Genomic DNA, 18,081 nt, shown 5'->3' on the forward strand with positions numbered 1-18,081 from the left:
CCAAAGCTACACAGAGAAACCCTGTCTAAACCCCTCCACAAAAAATAAAATAAAAACAATGTCACAAAGTGGTTAGAGTATTACAGGCTGGCTAATGTTTCAAAGCTTGAGAAAGCCTGTCTTTACAAAAAGACATCGTAGGGGAACTGTTTCAGCCATAGCCAAACACAACTGAGCAGACAGATGAACACTGATCAGGAAGAGGGACTAATCTAGAGGAATTCAAGCAATTCTGACCAGGAAAGAAGTTTGCTGCTACTGAAATGTTTTGGTCTTAGCCATTGGTGGGATTGATTGATTAATTGAAGTTAGCACAATGTTTTCTGTGCAGCCTGCCTAAACATCTGTTTCTGTACAACTGTTGCTCAATTCTCTCTTCCTTTCGAATTACTATCTTTGAAGCACAAACGAAAATCCATCCAAATGACCAAACAAATTACCCTAACAGCTTCCGAATCCTTTAAAGGAGAATCTGAGCTTCAAGAGGGTCCTTTACTCTCCCGCCCCTTACCTCCAGCATGGGTTCAAACTTCAACTCTTAGGCTTGACCCAAGTCCCTCCCCTTTGCCTGTCATCTAATGAATATGCAAATCAAACATAATTGGCAGCCAATGGCGTGGGTTCTGGTCACATGGTGCTGATGGTAGGTGTGCAGACAGAAGTTGTGTCAGTGAACAGAGAGGGCTCTCTGTCTGGGGCGAGCGCTCTAGTGAGCGTGGACGGATGCTTAGGCAGTAGTCCTGGCAGCGGCAGCAGCGGCAGGCAGTGGTGGTGGCAGAAGAGGGGAAGGGAGACGGCCCCGAGACCTACACACACTTTCAAGTTCCCTTGGAGGGAGAGGAGTTGGGGCTGCAGAAAGAGGAGGCCAGGAGCGGTCCCATCTATCCCATTCCATCTCCCCCTTCTTCCTCTTGCTCCCTGGCTGTGCAAGAGTTCAGGATTTGGGTAGCCATACGTGGCAGCGAGGGCAAAGGGGACGGGAGAGTGGGGACCAGAACCAAAGGTGTAGTGGAAGATGCCCATCCTGCTGTTCCTCATAGATACGTCCGCCTCCATGAACCAGCGCACTGACCTGGGCACCTCCTATTTGGACATTGCCAAAGGCGCTGTGGAGTTATTCTTGAAGGTAAAAGGAGGGGAGAGGAGAGCTGGGGGTCGGTCCTGCGGGATGGGGGGTTTGGACTGAGGTGCTTCTGTAACGTTTGTGTCGCTTCCCCTCGTTCCCTACGCGATCCCTCCGTCATCCCTCGCCCCGCAGCTGCGAGCCCGAGATCCGGCCAGCCGCGGAGACAGGTACATGCTGGTCACCTACGATGAACCTCCGTACTGCATCAAGGTAAACAGGCCGGCGGGGGAGCGGCGGGCGGGAAGAGCGAGCGCGTCCCCCAGCCTGAGCTGCTGATCCCCTTTGCCTCCGCCCGTGCCGATCCTGCGTCGCCCTGCGGGACCCGCTTGGGTGCGGGGCGCCGAAGGCCGGGAGGAGCGGGGAGGTCAGCGGCGGCCGGGAGTCGCAGAGAGGGAGCCCAGATCGGGCAGCCCGTGTAGAGAAGGCACCGGAGGGCCAGCTCGTAGCGCGACGGCCGCAGTCGCCTCGGAAGATGGCGGACATTTTGCTTTTGTATGAGGCTGCCGGAGCAGGGTGAGGGCGCTGCTGAGATGGAAAGGAGGGAGGGGAGGAGGAGGGCTCAAGGCCCTTGGTGAGGCTGCGGCCCCTTCGCCTGGGACTCCGCCCCAGCGTGCTCCTAGCCCAGCGCGGGCTTTCCTGCCGCCCCGGCTCCTCCTCTGGACCCTCCTCCCATCCCTCGGCCCGCCCTGCCCTGGCTTCCTCTCCCTCCTCCCGCTCCCTCCTCCAGCACATCTTCCCCTCCTCTTCCTGCCCAGCGCAGGGCCGCGCTAGAGCGGGCCTCCCGGAGCTGCTCCTTTGCATTCGAGCCCCTGGGCCCCGTCCCCGTCCCCGTCCCCGCCCCGTCCCTCCCGCGCCCCGCCCCACCCCTCCCGCGCCACCACCCGTTTGGAAATGGTTAGGCTAAGCTATTCCCAGCTCCCAGACCCTGCATGCTCCTTTCTGCTCTCCGCTCAGCCAGGTTGATCCCTGCTCTCAGTTACCTTAGCGACTGTTGCTGTTTCATTGGAAATTCCTGCGAAGAAACCACCGAGTGTGCGGGGGGAGCGAAGGGGGGTGCCTGCGCAGAACCCTCTTAGGGAACAGGTTTAACAGGGGCCAGAGGTTTTCAGGGAGCTGGCCTACCTATTTGCATCCGAAATTAGGTTTGCTCATAGCTGCATAGGGATTTGCCGAGGGCACGATTGGACTCACAGCAGATGCACTAGACAGTTTCGATGATTTGATTCTCAGGGTCTGACCCTTAGCCTCTATGGGGTAGTTTTTTGTGTTCCCATGGTGAAGAGATAAAGAACTGGTTTGCCTGCAGTGGCTTGATAAGAGGAACTCAAACTGTGAAATCATCCTGCATAGGGATCGTGCTTGCATGTTGAAATTTTAGAAGGTTATTACCATTATCCCCGATGTCTTTTACTAGTGCGAGTGTCGGGTCTTCGGGTCTTCCGGTCTTCCGCACCTCCTTCCCACCTCCCTCCGGGTCTAAATCATCTAGGCAAATTAACAGGAGGTTCAGTCTGGATGTGTGACAAGCCTTGGTTACTGGGTTGTTTTTAATGAAAGATAGAGTGTTCTTTCATACTTAATGGAGGTGAAGAGACTTATTTTGTATGTCTCAGCTTTGATTAAAAGTTTAATTTGTTGGTTCTTCCTAACACTATTCTGGTTTCATTTCTTTGTTTTCAATTTTCACTTATCTACCCACCCCCAAGACGAGCTACTAGACATCTTGCAAATGCCATATGTTTTTAGAGGATGACAGTTTTCCTGGGCAGTCTGGGCTAACATAATTTGAGTACAGGGCTGGAGACCTAACTCTCAGTGATGGAGCACTTACAAATATGAAGTCTTGCTAACATTCTATCCTCACCATAGGAAAATAAAATAAGAGTCCTAGCCAGGCGTTGGTGGAGCACGCCTTTAATCCCAGCACTCGGGAGGCAGAGGCAGGCGGATCTCTGTGAGTTCCAGGCCAGCCTGGTCTACAGAGCAAGTTCCAGGACAGGCTCCAAAACAATACAGAGAAACCCTGTCTCGGAAAAAAAAATCCAGAGTCCAAATGTTTACATCCTTTGACTACTAATAACAGTAAGAGCCTGCCATTTGTAGTATGGCTGTTTGAAGATATAGTCTGTAATTTGAAGCAGTGGGGGGGACTAAACTACAAAACAGTGTACCTATATTTTTCTTTAAAGGTACAACTTACTGAGTGTTTTGTGAGGACTGAGGACAGTTCCTAAAATAGTTTTTGAGTTTATAGGAATTACATGACAGCCTGTTGTGGTATTGCATACCTTTAATCCCAGCATTAGAAGGCAGAGAGAGACCAGTATCTCTGAGTTTGAGGCCAGTCTTGTCTACCCAGGAAGTTCTAGGCCAGCCAGGGTTATATAGGGAGACAGTTTCTCAAAAAAGAAAGAAAGAGTTACATGACAGTTTACAGAATCTATTCCTTCGGAGGGGATAAAATGTTTTGTTTCACTGTAGCAGCAATGATTGCATCTTTAAGCCTAACTCAGGCCCTCCGAATGCTAGGCAAGCAAGCACTCTACCGCTGAGCTAAATCCCCAACCCCGTGCCACGTACTTTTTAGTGACTGCATATCTTAACCACTTGTTTACGAAGCTCTCAATACTTGTATGGAACAGAAGAAAATGTTGAGTGTCATTTTAGTGGAAATTTCATTTTAGCTCTTTATCCTACCACTTTACACTTTCCCCCTTAAACAAGACACACTCTACCTTTGATTTCTTTCCCCTGTAGATCAAATGTGAGGAGATACTTTGTGTAGAATGTTTAGTTATTAGCCACTTCATCTTAGTCTTTATGCCTTCCCAAGCCTTTTCAGATTCTTCATCTTATCCAGGTAAAAGGGAAAGTTAAGAATCTCACAACATTCTTGCCCTTTACCCACATTGCTATTGATCGACCGTATGTAGGGAAGAGTTTCCTGAATTTCTCTTTTGGTCAGCACCTTCTGCTAACCCAACCCTCTCTCTGTAATAATTTCACTTTTCTGCTTTTTAGGGTTGTAGCTTGCTTAGAAATCTGGAAATTTAAGAGCATCTGATGATATTTTTCACAAAGTTCAGGATAACATTTTCACTTGTTAGTGGCCGGGAACCCTCTAGATCTGTTTGCTCTCACACACGCTATCAAACAGGTCCATCTTTGCTTGTCAGCAGACATCTTAGTTCCTACTTGAAACTTCACTGTTCGCTAGGGGCCAGAGGTCCTTCTAGCAAAGTGATGGTTTGGCATCATTTTATTGGTAGCAAATTGTTCTGTAGAATAAATAAAGTAAGTGTTATTTTTCACTTTATCTAAGGCTGCAGAAACAGTGTAACTTTTCAGATCTGGATTATATCCAGCCCCAAATGTTTCCAAATGAATTGCATTCTGCCAGTAGGTCCTCTTCTGTTGTAACTGTAATAGGCATGAGTTGTGCATTTGCTTAGGAGATTTCTTTTTAACAGGCATGCAACTCTTCCCAGTATATCCACTTACAAGCTTTGACAATAACTCTTGGGAGAAGTTACTGCAACAGAAATTTTTCACTAATGTATGTTGTTTAGTATGTAAATACAGTATTTCCCCAAAGACTTAGTAGCTTTGCACTGTATATCTCTTGGCATATAGCTGTCTACTCTTTTAAAATCAGTCATACCTGTGTCTTGCAGCACCCTGTGTTTGGTTGGAATTAACCTTGACTTAGGGACCACAAACATTGTGTTATTTCTGTGTTAGTGTTGCTTTGTAAACATGTTTCATAAGTATTCACACTCTATATATACACATATATAGTGTATTTTCAGTGTACATAGTTAGAATACCCGTTTAGTATTTTATAATTTCCAGTGTATCCTTAGAAGATGAATATAGTATAGGGCTTTAAAAAAACGTTCTGTGAGGGGTTTGTGGCATAGTTCTTAATGGTCTTGGCTGAGATTCTGCTGTCTTGTATGTTTTGTTTTGTTATGAATCATAATTTCCTTTTATTCTGTGACTGGGAGAGGCAGGCTTGTCAGAAGAAAGTAAGTCATGAGCCTGAGCTCTCTCCTAGTAAAAGTACTCAAAAATGATTTCATACTTGAAGCCACTTTATTAAAATTATTTTTATTTAAAGGAGATTATTTTTACCATAGCACAGAATCACCTTTCTAGAAATAGTTGAAACGTGTATAGACAGTGGTCAGAAGTGTGTTATAAATAAGAAGAGATAGTGTTTCAAAGAAACACCCTAAAGTGGTCATTTGAAAAAGTGAGTGGTTCTCTTAGCCGTTGCTGTTTCACATTGTGGAACTCCTTTTACCTATTGGTATCTGCATGCCTTTGTCAATATGAGCCAGAAAGAGGAAGAATCCCAGCCTACAGACTGAGGAAGTAAATCTAAACTTTAAAAAAATGATACATGTAACAGACATTTATTAAAATTTTAACTAGGGCATTGGAGGAGCAACTCTTTGTGTGTGTGTGTGTGTGTGTGTGTGTGTGTGTGTGTGTGTGTATGTGTGTGTGTGTAGTCAGTACAGGGTTTCTCTGTGTAACAGTCCTGGCTTTCCTGGAACTCTGTAGACCAGGCTGGCCTCGAACTCACAGAGATCCTCCTGCCTCTGCCTCCCAAGTGCTGGGATTAAAGACATTCACCACCACTGCCCGGATTAAGGAGCATCTTTTAAGGGAGTCCTCTATTTTGGCTAAGACGCCATGGAAATGTTTTGGGGTGAAATAGCAACATAACTTCTAAGAGTCATCTTAGGCAATGCAAGGAAGGCAATTCCCAGCAACCACATGGCAGCTCACAACTGTCTGTAACTCCCAAGATCTGACACCCTCACTTAGACTTACACACAGGGAAAACTCCAATGTAGATAAAATAAGAATACATAAATAAAATTTAAAAAGCAGCACATTCACTTTGATGATGAATTGTTTTCCCCATTAGTTTTTTTGCCCCTCCCCTGAGGCAAGGTCTCTTTTTTTTTAAGATTTATTTATTTATTATGTATACAGTATTCTGGCCTGCAGGCCAGAAGAGGGGACCAGCTCTCATTACAGATGGTTGTGAGCCACCATGTGGTTGCTGGGAATTGAACTCAAGACCTCTGGAAGAACAGCCAGTGCTCTTAACCGCTGAGCCATCTCTCCAGCCCGAGGCAAGGTCTCTTTATGTTGCCCTGATTGTCTTATGTAGACCAGGCTGGCATTAAACTCACAGAGATCAGCCTGCCTTTGCCTCCCAAGTGCTGAGATTAACGGAATGTACCACCATGCCTAGCTTGATTTTGGTTTTCTTTCCTCACTATATCTGAAGCGTTTGATAATAGCTATTGTGAGACAGAGAGAGAGAGAGAGCCTTTACTGTAGCATACTGCATCATCTCTGGCAAAGGTAATTTTGTAAGTAGTGTTCAGATTAGGGATCTATAGAAAATACTAGGAGAAGACTGGTGAATTTGTAGAAATCCGTCTATGTACCTTGTATCCCTAGCATCTCTTGTATATCCTTTCATTAAGTATCAACATTTGTCACTTCTTACCTGGGCTGCTGATGTAGCTGACATTCAGTTGGTAGCTAGTCTTGCCCTTCAGTCACTCTTCTCCTTGGTTACTAAGTTTGTTGGTTTTTTCATGAAATGAAATAATCATCCTAGGAAAATTCCTTCAGGCACTGGGCATGCTTGTAATCACAGCCTGGCCTGCATATTGGCACTTTGTCTAAAAAAACAAACCAAGCCCAGAATGGTGGCATCATATGATTCCAGCACTGGGAAGGCTGAGGCAGGAGAATTGACATGAGTTCTCAGATGTCCTGAGCTGCTTAGTGAATTCCACGCTAGCCTGGAATTCAAAGAGTGAGATATTGTCTCCAAAAACATGAATGAAATATGAGAAAAAAATTAAAACACCTTCAGGATTCATTAGATGTCAGAATAAAATCTGTACACATTGGCATAGACACAAGTAATAGCCTTGATCTGGACCCGTGTTGCTTTTCCAACAGTGTTTTTCCATTTTCTTCTTTTCACATGAACCCAGGCTCCAGTCATCAGGAGATGAAGCCCTCATCTCCAAACTCAATGTAGTTCTTACTTCTGTGCCACTGTATATGTCCTCTGTAACTTGGGTGTATTTCAAGTCATTTTGTTTTGTTTGATCCAGGGTATCACTAGGTAGCCCAGACTTTATTTTGAATTTGGAGCAGTCCTCCTGCCTCAGCCTCCTGAGTGCTGGAACTGAAGGCATGTGTGCTGCCACACCCAGTCAACTCCCAGCCTTCATTGTACCTTCTCTGAAGTGATCTGCCTTTCCCACTTCCGCTCCAATAAATCCCCTTGTGATTTCCTTGATACTTTTCTCCATAGCCTCCCTTCCGCATTTAGCACTTATTAGTGTGTGTGTGTGTGTGTGTGTGTGTGTGTGTGTGTGTGTGTGTGTGTGTTCTTGTTGTTTTGGGGGTAAAACCCAAGGCTTCATGCATGCTTCGCGAGCATTTTACTGCTGAGATACAGGCACAGCTCCTAGCATGTTAAATACGTTAGTGTTCATCTTTTCCTCCCTAACACAAGCATTTTAAAGGCATGTATTTGAACATAGGGATATTTGTACCTCTAGTACAAGAGCGGGCCTAGATCTTAGTGGGTACGCAGCAGGGAAAATATTTCTGGCAATGTGTACGGACAAAAGCTTCCCCCCACCCCTACCCTCACCCCCATTTGCAAGACTTCTCTCCAGATAGTAAGAACCACTAACAATTCTAATTTTTCTTCACCTTCTGCAGTCTTTCTTTCTTGCAGGGAAATGTAACTTTTATCACTGTTAGGATATGATCAAAATGGTGCTGCCCCAGGGTGGTCTGCCTGTGCCTCCCTCTCTCTGCAGCCTAGGCATGCATTTATATTTATTGAACAACCTCTGTGCAGCAGGCTTTGTTATAGAGACCTAGGGTAATACCAAGAAACACCCAGCTCAAGGGGAGAGCAGCAATCATAGAGTAGTGGACTCAACCAAAGGATTGGAGGTGAAGGAGATAAGACAGAGGACCCTGCTGTCTGCTTAGAATCGTGCCTAGTTCGCACCGAAAGCGTGAGAGTTTTGAAACTGACAAGCCGCAGTTTGTCTATTTCTTCTGAGAAGAAGGTGTCTGAGGTGGAGTTGAGGAGAAATGGGGCAAGGTTTGCTGTCTGTGTCTGCTTCTTAGTTCACAGCGTTTGTTGACGTGGGCCGGGGTGGAGAGGAAGTGGAAAGCTGGTGGGTGACACGGAAGGCTTAGTTGAAATTGCCTGCTTTTTAATTAGTGCTGGCTACTTGAAAGTATTTGCTCTTGGCACTGGGACTGGGGATGGAGAGGGCCAGGTGCAGGTAGGAAGAAAGCAAATATTTTCCTTTTCAGTTTGCCTTTGCTTCTGGAAGAGAATATGAAGTGCTGAGAACACAGGCTTCTTAGTTTCAGTGACCAAACAAGGCAGCTGTTCTATGCCTTGGGGAGAGATGTGCTTTCTAGGGAAGTGCCAGATCGAAGGGGCCTCTATGTGGGTGGGGGAGGGATCTGAAGAAAGAAAACTTAACTCCTTTAATTTAGATTGTTAAACAAGCGCCTCCTGTTCCCTCAGAGAGCGTGTGCATGTGAGATCTAGTCCAAGCGCATGGAGATGTTGCAAGCCTGGTATACTCAGCTCTTGAATACACGGTTGCAAGTGGTGATTGACTTTCCAGAGCTTCCTCCCGGGAAAGCCTTTTTAACCCTCAGAGGTCACTGGGCCATAGAACTATTGTGTTTATTCTCATTTCTGTAGGTAAATGGGTTTGGGTTCCACCTCGATTTGTTAAAAACACATCGTCGCCACTCCCCCTTTCTTCCTCAGAACTCCCTGTCAGGGTTTGGCCTGTCCAGTGCGGGGAGAGGACGTAGAAAAGACTGAGGGAGATGGCAGAGGCGGTTGGCATGTCCTTTTCAAATATGCCAGCTGTTCATACTTTTCAGTTACTTATGCACTGTGTTTGCCTTGTGCTCATCTGTCTGCATGTGCCACTCTGGTGCATGTGTGGAGGTCACAGGGCTTCAGTTCTCTCCTTCCAATGTGAGGTCGTCAGGCGGGGGGCAAGCACTTTTCCCACTGACCCAGGCCAGTGGCCCATCCACAAGCCATGTGTAATTGTTGAGCCTTTCAAAAGTGGATGGTTGATAAGTGTGCTGAACAATGTTCCATTCTGTTAAATAAATTGCATAATAGTCCACTTATTTTTTCTGTTTTAGTGTGTTGTCTCTCTGTATGTGGTCTTACCATGTTGCCCAGGCTGGCCTCGAACCTCCAGGATCAAGTGATTTTCCTGCTGCTAACTACCTCTTTAGAGGCTGAGTACAGGCACATACCACCATTCGTAGCATTTACAATTTTTAAATTGTGGTTGCTTGGAAATATAAAGTTACATATATGGCTTGCACTGCATTTCCGTGAGCAGTATCTCTTTGTCTTTTTCTGAAGGTAGTTTCTGATGTTCAGGCCCTGGAAATTGTTTTTGAAGGAGGATCCTTTCTCTCAGAGTCCTGTTTAAAATGAACACCATCATAAAGGCTTCATTTATACATGAAAGGTTATCTTACAGTTCAGAGTTGATGACTCGATAACCCTTGGCCCTGGGGCAAAATATGAAAGCATCCTATTCTTGGCTGTACTGAAAGCTAGTTTGGTTGCTTAGGTTTTTTTGGATGCAGTTGCCGACCTAACTGGTTGGGTTAGAATTTTTTTTTCCTGGACTAAGTATAACATAGTACACATGTGAATGAATCTAACTGTGATAATTCAGGATTCCATTTACAACATGTTTTCATTGGTGACATTAAATGTTTCATGCTTTTAGTGGTATTAAAGCATTTACAATGCCCCTTATTAGATTTCCCTAGCTACTTGGCCCAAGACTCCCTGAGAAAAGTAAGATAAAGAATACATTTTCAGCTCAGCATAGTGCAAACCTAAGAAACAAAAGGGAGTTTGAATGATTGCTCTCATGGAAGTTTATTTTAATGCTCCTTGCACTGCCCTGTCTTATCATGGAAGTCATGGAAGCTTAAGTGGTGGTGGTGGGGGTCCGCCTGACAGGAAAGCACCTAGGAAGGAGTCTTACTTCTGAGGGATTCAACTTCCTAATGGGGTTTCTAGGGCCATCTGATTGCATTGTTACTATAAAGACTCCAATTTTAAGGATAAATGTGTTATTACAAGGATGCAAGTACAGATAAGCCTGTTAATAATATGCAAAAGATGTGGGAGGGGCTAGTGTGTGGCTCAATGCTAGAATAATTGAGTGTGTGAGGTCTCAACGCTGTAAAAAAAAATTATAGCCAAGTTTTGGGTCCTCCTAAATCCTACATTACGGTCAAATGTGTTGTCTAGATCTTATGGTATACAGCATATTTTAGATATGAATTGACTTGTATCTGCTTCCTTATAAAGGTGAACAGTCAAATGCTTTCTAATAATAGCAGCTGCCAATTATTGAGCAATGCTTATATATAGGGCAGTTTGCCAGTGAATATAAAGTGTTTATTTAGTTTATCTCCCCAGTCAGCCCGTGTCAAAGGTATTATTATCACCACTTAGTAGATAAGTCAGAGACGTTTATCTGGGGCCCAGAGAGGTTAAGAAACACAGCTGATAGCAACATGCCTCCATTCCAGAATCTCTTCTAGTATGACAGTGCATAGTAATTTAGCAATCACCCAGCAAGGGAAAATTATTGCTGCAAATGTTATTTTTCTTATTTAGCTGGCTGTCTCTATGTGAATAGCACTGTACATTTCTGCCTTGGATAGCTCACAGTTGAGTGCTGTATAGCAAAGATGTGGAGTTCTTCTGGTGCTAAGTGGATGGAACTTGAGATAGGATATATTATGTATATTCTGGCAAGAGGAGAGACTGAGTAGGCCCCGTAAGAACAGTAGCAGGTTGGCAAAAAACGGCAGGGTAGTTCTTGGTTACTCAAAGATGGTTAGAAATTACTATGTTTCTTTGCGTTAGCAATCACCTGATAAATGATTCTACTGCGAGGGAAAAGTATTTAGTGCCCTCCACAAGAGTTATGTGGTGTCTTCTAATCCGCATCCTGTAGTTGAAGCAGTTTTCATAAGCTCTAGATGCACCAGACTATGCATCCGTCTGTGCCTCATTTCATTCCAAACTCCCATTCTCCTCAGAGCCTTGGCGAGAGAGACAGAGAGTTCACTTACTTATTTAGATGACCTGAAATGGAGAGGCAGGTTTCAAAGAAGAACTGGAAAGGCTGGCAGAATGACTACTGAGGTCTTGACTGGAAAAACATTACATGCAAACTTTTGTGCTAGTGTACCACATGCTCGCCTAAAAAGAGCGTTGAGCTGAGAGGTGGTGGCACATGTCTTTAATCCCAGCACTCAGGATGCAGAGGCAGGCAGATCTCTGTGAGTTCGAGACCAGCCTGGTCTACAAAGCAAGTGCCAGGACAGGTCCCAAAGCTACAGAGAAACCCTGTCTCGAAAAACAAAACAAAAAAAGTAGAGTTTTGTATAAATTCTCCTGATTCTGCAATTCATTAGTATTTTACTATCTGTCATGCTTTAATTCAGCAGCTCTCAAGCTGTGGGTCTCAACCCCGGGGTTGTGGGGGTGGGGAGAGGTGTTGAACCATTTTTTCACAGGGGTCACATATCAGATATCCTGAATATCAGATATTTATATTACAATTCATAGCAGTAACAAAATTACAGTTATGAAGTGGCAACGGATAATTTTATGGCTGGGGTCACCACAACATGAGGGACTGTATTAAAGGGTCACAGCATTAGGAAGGGTGAGAAGTGCAACTTTACTTGCTTATGTCCTGCCCCTTGCCTTGAATAATCCGGTAAACTTCGTACCAAAAGCCAAGCTCTGGGACTTGAATGCTACTGCACGAAAGACCCGACACTTTTATTTGTGCAGCCAAGGAACACTATTGTTGAGCAAATAAGGTTTATTAAAGCCTTAGGATTTCTTTCCTTAGACTGTTTGGGTAGGGCTGATGCGCTGACTCACAGGAAAAAGCACTGACCTCACAGGCCCGGCGACTGCATGTGCATGTGATTGAGACCACTAAAGGTAGTAGGGAAGAAGGTCTTTACAAAGCTGTCCTCTGACCTCCGCATTTGCATCACATGGGCTCACACCCCCACTACACTTAAGCACAATAATACGCATTTGAAAAAGAATGCCTTGGGCTTTTACATTTCTTTGCCAGAAGTTTGCCTGTGTTTCTTCCCCTTCCCCTTAGCTGAATTTGAAAGTAAATACCTCTTCCTTCCAGAAACTCATCACTTCCTTGATACTGCTTCTTTGCCTTTCTATCTATTGTCCTCTGTCTTAAGTTTTTCCTTTGAGGAATGAATGCATCCTGCTCCTGTCTGCGTGGATGCTTTCCCACTTTCTGGTTTTCACGCGGTATCTCAGCTGACTATTGGATGCCCTCAGTCACAGTTAGAACATCCCCAGATCGAAAACCTTCCTCTTTTAATCACGACTGAAAGCAAACCACGATGCAGCTTTGATTATGTCTTTTCATCTTTTTTCTAAGACCTAGCTAGCATCCCTTTAAAATGCTTCCTACACCGCTATCTTCCACCGGGTTTGGCTGCTTGCTTCCGTCCTAGCCGTCAATGTTGTAATGCTTTGCACATTATACCAACCTTCTACTTGGTCTTCCAGGGGCCTCCCATGTTGCTGCTCCACACTCAGACCAACTGTTTGCTCACTTTAAAGTTTCATTTCATCACTTCACCCTCCCCATGAACCTTCAAAGGCTCTCCATGCCTACAGGGCCAAGTTGAACTCTCTTGGGTTTTTAGAGCTCTCTGGGAACTGCTCCGTGTGTCTGTCTATAAATGTATACCTCATCATTTCCAGCCTCACACTCAGCCAGACCTGTCTCCTGTACCTGCTGAGCGTGACTCTCCACTCTGTTCACAATGCTTAGAACCTCACTTAACAAAGGAACTGGAGATTCACAGGCCTCTGGAGGCCTGGGGTGGGGGAGGGAGAGGGAGGGAAGTGAACTGGAAGTATCCCATTAAGGGTGTGACTTGAGGGGGATGCTGTGACAGAAGGTGCTTTTAAACTGCTCTTCTAATGATGAGAGGCTGCAGAAGGAGTGGGGGAGGGAATGGAGTATGACCTTTAGTGGTTTATTAGCCTGAACCAGACCAAGATGGTTTGATTTAAATTGGCCTGAAGTTGCCTAGAAGCAGATTTGTTTAGTGAGAAGCCCTAGTCTCTGCATTTCTGTCTCCATGGAAGAGAGCCTACATAACTAAGCAATAGACTGTGGGATTCTTGGGACAATGTCAAACATTTAACTCAGCCGAGGCATTGGAAAGTAAGGAATCCCTTCTGCTTTATTTCTCAAACAAGAACGTCAGTGATGCACAAAGCAGATCTCTCATTTTCACGAAATGTTCCACAGGTATATTAACACCGTACACTTCAGGTTTTTGGAGACAAGGTCTCTCCCTAACCTTGGCTGTCCTGGAACTTGCAATGCAGATCAGGCTGGCCTTGAAGTCACAGGTCCACCTGCCACTGCCTTCCAAGTGTCAGACTTAGAGGTGTGTGCCACTATGCCCTGTGTAAACGTCATTTCGAAATGATACTTTTAAGCTATATGTTAAAAGTAGATTCATCACCTAGTTATCTTTATATGAAACAGATTTCAAAAACTGGGCATAGTGCATGCTGTCTGCAAAACAACACTTTCCACTGCCATGATTTCCTGCAGCGTGTGCCATTTCAGTTGTGTGAACATTGCAGGCTGGAAGGCAAGAGACCCAGGTTTTTAACAGAGTCTGCTACTAATTACACACATGACCCCTGGGCAAATCACTTAACCTTTTATGGTGTCAGTTTCCTCATCTGCTAAATGAAAGGATCAGACTGGATTATTTCCATGGTTCCTTCCTGAAAAGGGGCGGGAGAAACATTGTGGGACTAAAAGGCAGGAAATGGAATAATTGAGGATTGGAATTCAAGGTGATTTAGAAATTACTTGAAGTTTCAGAAAACAGCTCCTTGGTGTGCTTACTGTGTTTCACTGTACACTTATTTACGTTGGTAGGCAGCTCCCCAATTTACAGTTTTTGTGTGCTGCTACAAAGTTTGGTATTCACACAACTCCTATCAAGAATTGCTTCAGGATACAGGCGGTGAAGGTTGAATACACTAGTTTTCTTTTTATGTGTGGATTTTCAACCACAAATGCATGTTACCTTTATTTTGTGCAAATGATCTCATAACTTTTTTGAGATGATTTTAAAAAATTAGTTAATTGGGAAGAGAAGCTGTGTAATATTAGAAAGTTGTAAATGACTATTTGGTTATGGGCAGCTGTTGCTTAGTCTCATTCCTGACCGTGTGTGTGTTTCCCTGGGCCATTATTGTGAATTTTTATTATGCATATGTGTCCATAAAAATGCCTCACTGTAGTTAGGCTAGGCTGGATGTCACATAATTGAATTCCTAGCAGCTAAAGCATACGGACTGTGGGTCTGAAGCTGGCTTGAGCTATGTAGTGAGACTCCTTGACAAACAAGTCTCATATGTAAGCTGGTATTGAAACAAAAGTGCATGCAATCTGCACAGTAGTTTTTAGAAATATTTATTTGTGCTTGTATATGTATGAGATGTAAGTGCAGATGCCCACAGAGGCCAAAATAGGGTGTTGGATCCCCTGGAGCTGGAATTGCAAATGGTTGTGAGCTTCCTGAAGTGAGTACTGGGAACCAAATTCAAGTACTCCCCCACCCCCACACAGGGTTTTTCTGTGTAACAGCTCTGGCTGTACTGGAACTCGCTGGTAGACCAGGCTGCCTTTGAACTCGCAGAGATCTGCTTGCCTCTGCCTCCCACCACCGCCTGGGTTCTTTTTTCCTTTGTCTTGTTTGAAGCACATGTATGGACATCGGTAGTTGTAGCATTCTGTATTCTCAGGCAGGGAAGTCATTTAGTGAATTAGAATGGACAGCACATTTTAGCAAGTTCAGGACACAAGGGTTATCAAGTAATTCAAACAGAAAGGAATCCAAGAGAACTGCACAGTCAGTCCTTAAACAAGTATGTTGTAAAAAAGAGCTATCCTAATCAAAGGCTAACCAAATGCACCCTTTGCACTGCCTGAAAGTACCAGTACTTTCAATCAATGCAAAAGCCAAAGACTGCTTCTCTGTGACTTTGAGGCTAGCCTCCTCAACGTAGCAAGTTCCAGGCCAGCCGGGGCTATGTCTCAATAAAATAAAATAAGAAAAAAAAGCATGCAAATCTTCACAAAGAAAACCAAATTAAATAGCTCAATGTTGAGGGAAATTACGTGTCACAGAGGCTGACAGAACATTGTGTGAAAAGATTCACGAGGAGGTACACAAAGAAGCAGTTGCATTCTTGTAATGATACTGTGTCTTCCCAATGTGTGCTGCCTAATTTTTGTAGTTTTTTAAGATAGGGTTTTTCTGTGTAACAGGTCTGGCTGTGCTGGAACTCACTCTGTAGACCAGACTGGCTTTGAACCCACAGAGATCTGCCTGCCTCCATGCTGACACTAAAGGCTTGAGCCACCACCTAGCTGTACTTCCTAATTTTAATACCTCTGTTCATGGATAGGTTAGATAAAAACAATTTAAATGGATATTTTAGTGATTTTTAGCTCTCACAGTGTTCTGTTATTGATACATTTCCTAGCGATTGGAGTCCAAACAGACCTGGGTGTGTTTATAAACTCATGTACTTCAGAAGCTGAGGCAGGAGGACCGTCATGAGTTTAAGACAGCTCAGTCTAAGTATTGATTTCCAAGGCAGTTTTGGCTACAGAATGAGACTGCCTCAAAAGAAAAAAAAAACCCAGCTAACAGTGCTACTAGAGATGGCTCAGCAATGTAAGAGCACTTGTTGGCCTTGCAGAGGACCAGAGTTCAGTTTCCAGCGCCCACTTGGCATCTTACAACCACCAGTAACTGCAGTTCTAGGGGATCCAATGCCCTCTTCTGGCCTCTGTGGGCACCAGGTGTGTAAATGGTGTGTATATGGTATACACAAGCAGGCAAAACATATGTATAAGATAAAACAAATCAAAAATTTAAAAAAAGGACTTTGAAAACCCCAAACAAATGAACCGAAATAGTACCCCAAAGAAAGGGGGGGCGGTGGATGGAGAATTGAAGAATTAGAATTCATTTTAATGGTGAAGAGAAAATTCTGTTTTGTTTTGTTTTGAAACAGGCTTTCTCTGTGTAACAGTCCTGGCTGGAACTTGTTCTGTAGATCAGGCTGGCCTCAAACTCACAGAGATCCGCCTGCCTCTGCCCCCCAAGTGATTAAAGGCGTGCACCATCACTGCCCGGCAAGGAGAAAATTCTTGACATTGGAAGTTTTAAGTTGCACGAGTATTTGGCATAAGGTTAAGAGCAAGCACCAAGAGAAAAACCATTTGTCTTCTGGAGATACAGGGTTGGTTGGAAAAGCTGGGCATTTTTTTTACATGATTCTATCTTACTCATCAGTTTACTGACACAGAAATAGTTTGTGATGACAAAGATGATACAATGTCAAATTGAAAAAGAAAGTAAATTGGTTAAAAAAATACTGTTGAAATTGATTTATTCCAATTGTCTGGGTTGCTGCAGAGCAGTTTTCCCTAAACTTATGGAGAGCAGATGGAAAAAGGAAAATTGTTTATCTTTCAACAAGAGAATTGATGGCCCTGCTATATTTAGACTCTTTGGCTTTAACTTGGGACATCTGGGAAAATACTCAGATCCGTTAATCATCTAGTTTGTAACCGTCTACAAAGAAGCACAAAGTCTAGAATAGCTCTTTAGCATAAGCTTATGAAGAACAAATACTATCAGGCTGATTTCATTTCCTTTCATGCAAAACAAAATGTGCGTTGAGGAGGGAAAGCAACATGTATTGTCTCCCTGATGTCAACAGCAGCCCTTGTTAGTCAGTCACTGTGAAGGGCTCTCCTCAGCTGGGACGACTTGGACTAGACTGTCAGGAGAATGTCAAGATAGGTTGGGGAGCAAATGTGCCCCCAAATGATTCAGTGCAGTGGCTCAGCACTAAGTTGGGGACATTGGAAGCTGTGCTATTTCAGAGAGAAGGTCACCGCCTGCTGTATGAGAAAACTAACATGGAAAGATTTTTTTCTCTTTGAAAAGATTCACTACTGATACCTTCAATAGCTAACCATACTAGAGAATCTCAATAATCTATTTTTCTATGAATACTCAGTTTACAAACAGTCCGGAAGGGCCCCTTCCTACATGGACATTTAAGTGTAGCTGACCTAACTGTCTTTATGCATTACTTTGGATGGGAATGTTCATACTGTGTTTGTTAAACTTACGAATTATGCTAAGTCAAGTAAGGCCACTGATATTTTGGAAAAGGATTACAAATGACCTTTAGAGATAGAGCAGAAGCTTTCAGAAAGGGCTTTAATACCACTCCCACATCCCTCCCCTTCAAGCACAGTTGATCTTCTAGCTCCTTTACTTGTGTATACTCCCTGGCAAGGTTTAATAAAGGACAGAGTTCCTCTATTAAAAAAGAAACCTACATCAGAGAAGTGGTCTGTGGGAAATGGGATGAAGTTCAGGATGCTGAGATTTGAGGGTGGGGTGGGGGCTGGTAAATACTTCTCTTTTTCCTCCTTCATTTGAAGCCAGGGGAGAAATAGACACTAGAACCAGCGAGAGTCCCTTTGTTGTGGTTTGTTTTAGAGACATCTGGCTAACCATCAGCTCACTGTCCTCTTGCCTCAGCCTTCCAAAGCGCAGAGATTGCAGGCAGGCATCAGCCAGGACAGTCAGCTCAAGAGTTCTAAGTAACACCTTTATTCCTGATGAAGGCTAGACTAAGAATCCAATCTAGATGTATGATCCTGAAACGTTTTCAGATATTATTA

At 44.1% G+C, this 18,081-nt stretch overlaps 1 protein-coding gene across 1 annotated transcript in view; it reads left to right on the forward strand.

The window, feature by feature from the left end:
- The first annotated feature begins 665 nt into the window (after positions 1 to 665).
- Positions 666 to 18,081, forward strand: part of LOC101832146 (integrator complex subunit 6-like) — a 73,407-nt gene continuing 55,991 nt past the window's right edge. The window contains exons 1-2 of the mRNA XM_040744640.1: positions 666 to 1,126; positions 1,259 to 1,336. Coding sequence (XP_040600574.1) covers positions 1,016 to 1,126; positions 1,259 to 1,336 — 189 coding nt within the window. The 5' untranslated portion in view covers positions 666 to 1,015. The remainder of the gene's footprint in view (positions 1,127 to 1,258; positions 1,337 to 18,081) is intronic.

The sequence above is a fragment of the Mesocricetus auratus genome, unplaced genomic scaffold (genome assembly GCF_017639785.1).
Source record: "Mesocricetus auratus isolate SY011 unplaced genomic scaffold, BCM_Maur_2.0 Super-Scaffold_100003, whole genome shotgun sequence".
Taxonomy (NCBI): domain Eukaryota; kingdom Metazoa; phylum Chordata; class Mammalia; order Rodentia; family Cricetidae; genus Mesocricetus; species Mesocricetus auratus.